The 2,165-nt window shown below is 44.4% G+C and overlaps 1 protein-coding gene across 1 annotated transcript; it reads left to right on the forward strand.

Moving 5' to 3' along the window:
• Positions 1 to 912: 912 nt before the first annotated feature.
• Positions 913 to 1,389, forward strand: LOC145954621 (uncharacterized). The gene has a single exon (XM_083069294.1). The coding sequence runs from the start codon at positions 913 to 915 to the stop codon at positions 1,387 to 1,389; it is 477 nt and encodes a 158-aa protein (XP_082925420.1).
• The last annotated feature ends 776 nt before the right edge of the window (positions 1,390 to 2,165 follow it).

Below are 2,165 nucleotides of genomic sequence, written 5' to 3' on the forward strand. Positions count from 1 at the left end.
AGAAGTGGGGTGGCATTTAGCAATGCTTGAGGGTGTGACTAGTAATTGGGCCAGAATTGGGTCTAGGCAAAATTTTACATATTGGACTCATTTTGATCCTAATTTTTCATAGGTTTGATCTAGCTAGGTTTCATCATTTTTTGATGGACCTAACTAGAACAAACCAAACATTTTAGAAAATAAATCATGGAGCAAAATGGAGCCAAAATTCGCCTAGCCTATGTACTTCTCCTTCTTGGCCGAAATTGTTAGTCACTTAGGGTTGAGAAGCTTGTGCCACAAGCTTCTCCTTAGCTTGCTTCCCAAGCAAGCTAAGTGAGAAGCTTGCTCCACAAGTTTTTAGACCACCTTGGACGGTCAAGCAACCTTACCATGGTTCCTAGTGAACCATGGTTAAGGTTAGCTTGCTCCTTAAGCTACCTACATCTATATATTTGTAATTTCTACTCTTGTAATCACTTTTGAACAATTTGAGAAATAGAATTCAGAATTCTCTCTCAACTCAAGAGTCTTAGATCTGTGGAGAACAAACTTTCTTAGTTCTCTCTCAAAATTCTTCTCCTAGAAGCTTGGTTCCTCAAGCTTCTTCACTTTATCAAGAGGTAACTGAACCTCTCTTAGGTGCTTCTCCATCATTGGAGAATCCTCCAAGGTGCTTCCGCCACTTCAAGGAGTCCAACCTCAAGAACATTTCGGTCCTTGCATGGAATGGCTTGGAAGAACAACAATCCTCTCTAAGTAGTTCCATCACACTATGTGCCTCGAGAGCAAAATGTCAGAGCCGATCCCTTGTCCAAGCTCGCTAGTACAAAATGCCCCGGGCAACATCGGACCATCATCCAGGAGACTCTGAATTCACCCAGCCTAGATGATAAAGTCGTCAACGCCAACGAAAATGAAGACCAAGGATGGATGACAGGTATATGGAGCTACTTAAAGGAGGGAACTCTACCCGAGGACAAAGATGAAACTCGGAAGATGAGGGTAAGCTCATCCAAGTTTGTCATCATTGGAGATGGGATGTTCAAACGTGGCATCTCCACTCCCCTGTTGAAATGCCTAGCAAATTCCCAAGCCACCTACGTCATCCAGGAGATCCACCGAGGAATATGTGGTATGCACTCCGGGGCACGCTCGATGGTGACTAGGGTGCTCCGGGCTGGATATTACTGGCCCACACTGAAGTCGTATTGCCAAGATTATGTACAAAAGTGCAAAGAATGCCTGCAGTTCGGCAACACACATCAGCAACCACCTGAAGTCCTCCAGAAAATGATGTCACCGTGGCCTTTTGCCCAGTGGGGAATGTACATCCTCGGACCATTTCCCCGCGAAAGGTCAACTCAAATTCTTCCTTATGGCAATCGACTACTTCACCAAGTGGATTGAGGCATGCCCACTTGCGAAGATCACCGCCGAGAACGTGTAGAAGTTCACCTGGAAGAGCATTATTTGTAGGTTTGGTATCCCACATTCCCTCGTCACCGATAACGACAAGCAATTCATCGCGCAAGGCTTCGAGAATTTCCTCTGAGAACTCGGAATCAAGCACCTTCTAACCTCGGTGGAACACCCCCAAACCAATGGCCAAGCCGAAGCCGCGAACAAAGTAATACTCTGAGAACTTAAGAAGCAACTAGGGAGCGCCAAAGGACAATAGATTGACGAGCTCCCCAGCATTCTCTGGGCGTATCATTGTGATGAGCCATAATTTAGTGCTTCAATTCATATCATTATGGCATTGATTACTTCTCACATTTAGGGTTAATTTCGTGGTTTTATCATGTTTGCTAATTGTCATTTGAATTATGGGCTTAATTGCAAAACTAATCAAATTTTTGTTTCTGGACAGTTTGACCTTTGCTCAGTGTTTTGGCCATATCTGGAGCTACAGGACTCCGAATTGAGCAATCTTAGTGGCGTTGGAAAGCTAAGAGAAAAAGCTACAAATGTCTCACTATGTTCATCTCCTAATTCGAAGCCTAATATGGTCAAAATGGAGCCCGAAAATGACCCACGGAATCTAGAAACGTTTTGGGCCTTGTTTTGCAATGTTCAAATCAGTTTGGGCCCAATTTGACCCAAGCCTTCTAGAAGGGAAAAAGGGTAATTTAAGAAACCCTAAAAGAGAGCTGAAGACAGGGGCTAGGGGCACACTCACGGGG

Source organism: Cajanus cajan, chromosome 1 (genome assembly GCF_000230855.2).
Source record: "Cajanus cajan strain Asha chromosome 1, NIPB_CcT2T_4, whole genome shotgun sequence".
Classification (NCBI taxonomy): Eukaryota; Viridiplantae; Streptophyta; class Magnoliopsida; order Fabales; family Fabaceae; genus Cajanus; species Cajanus cajan.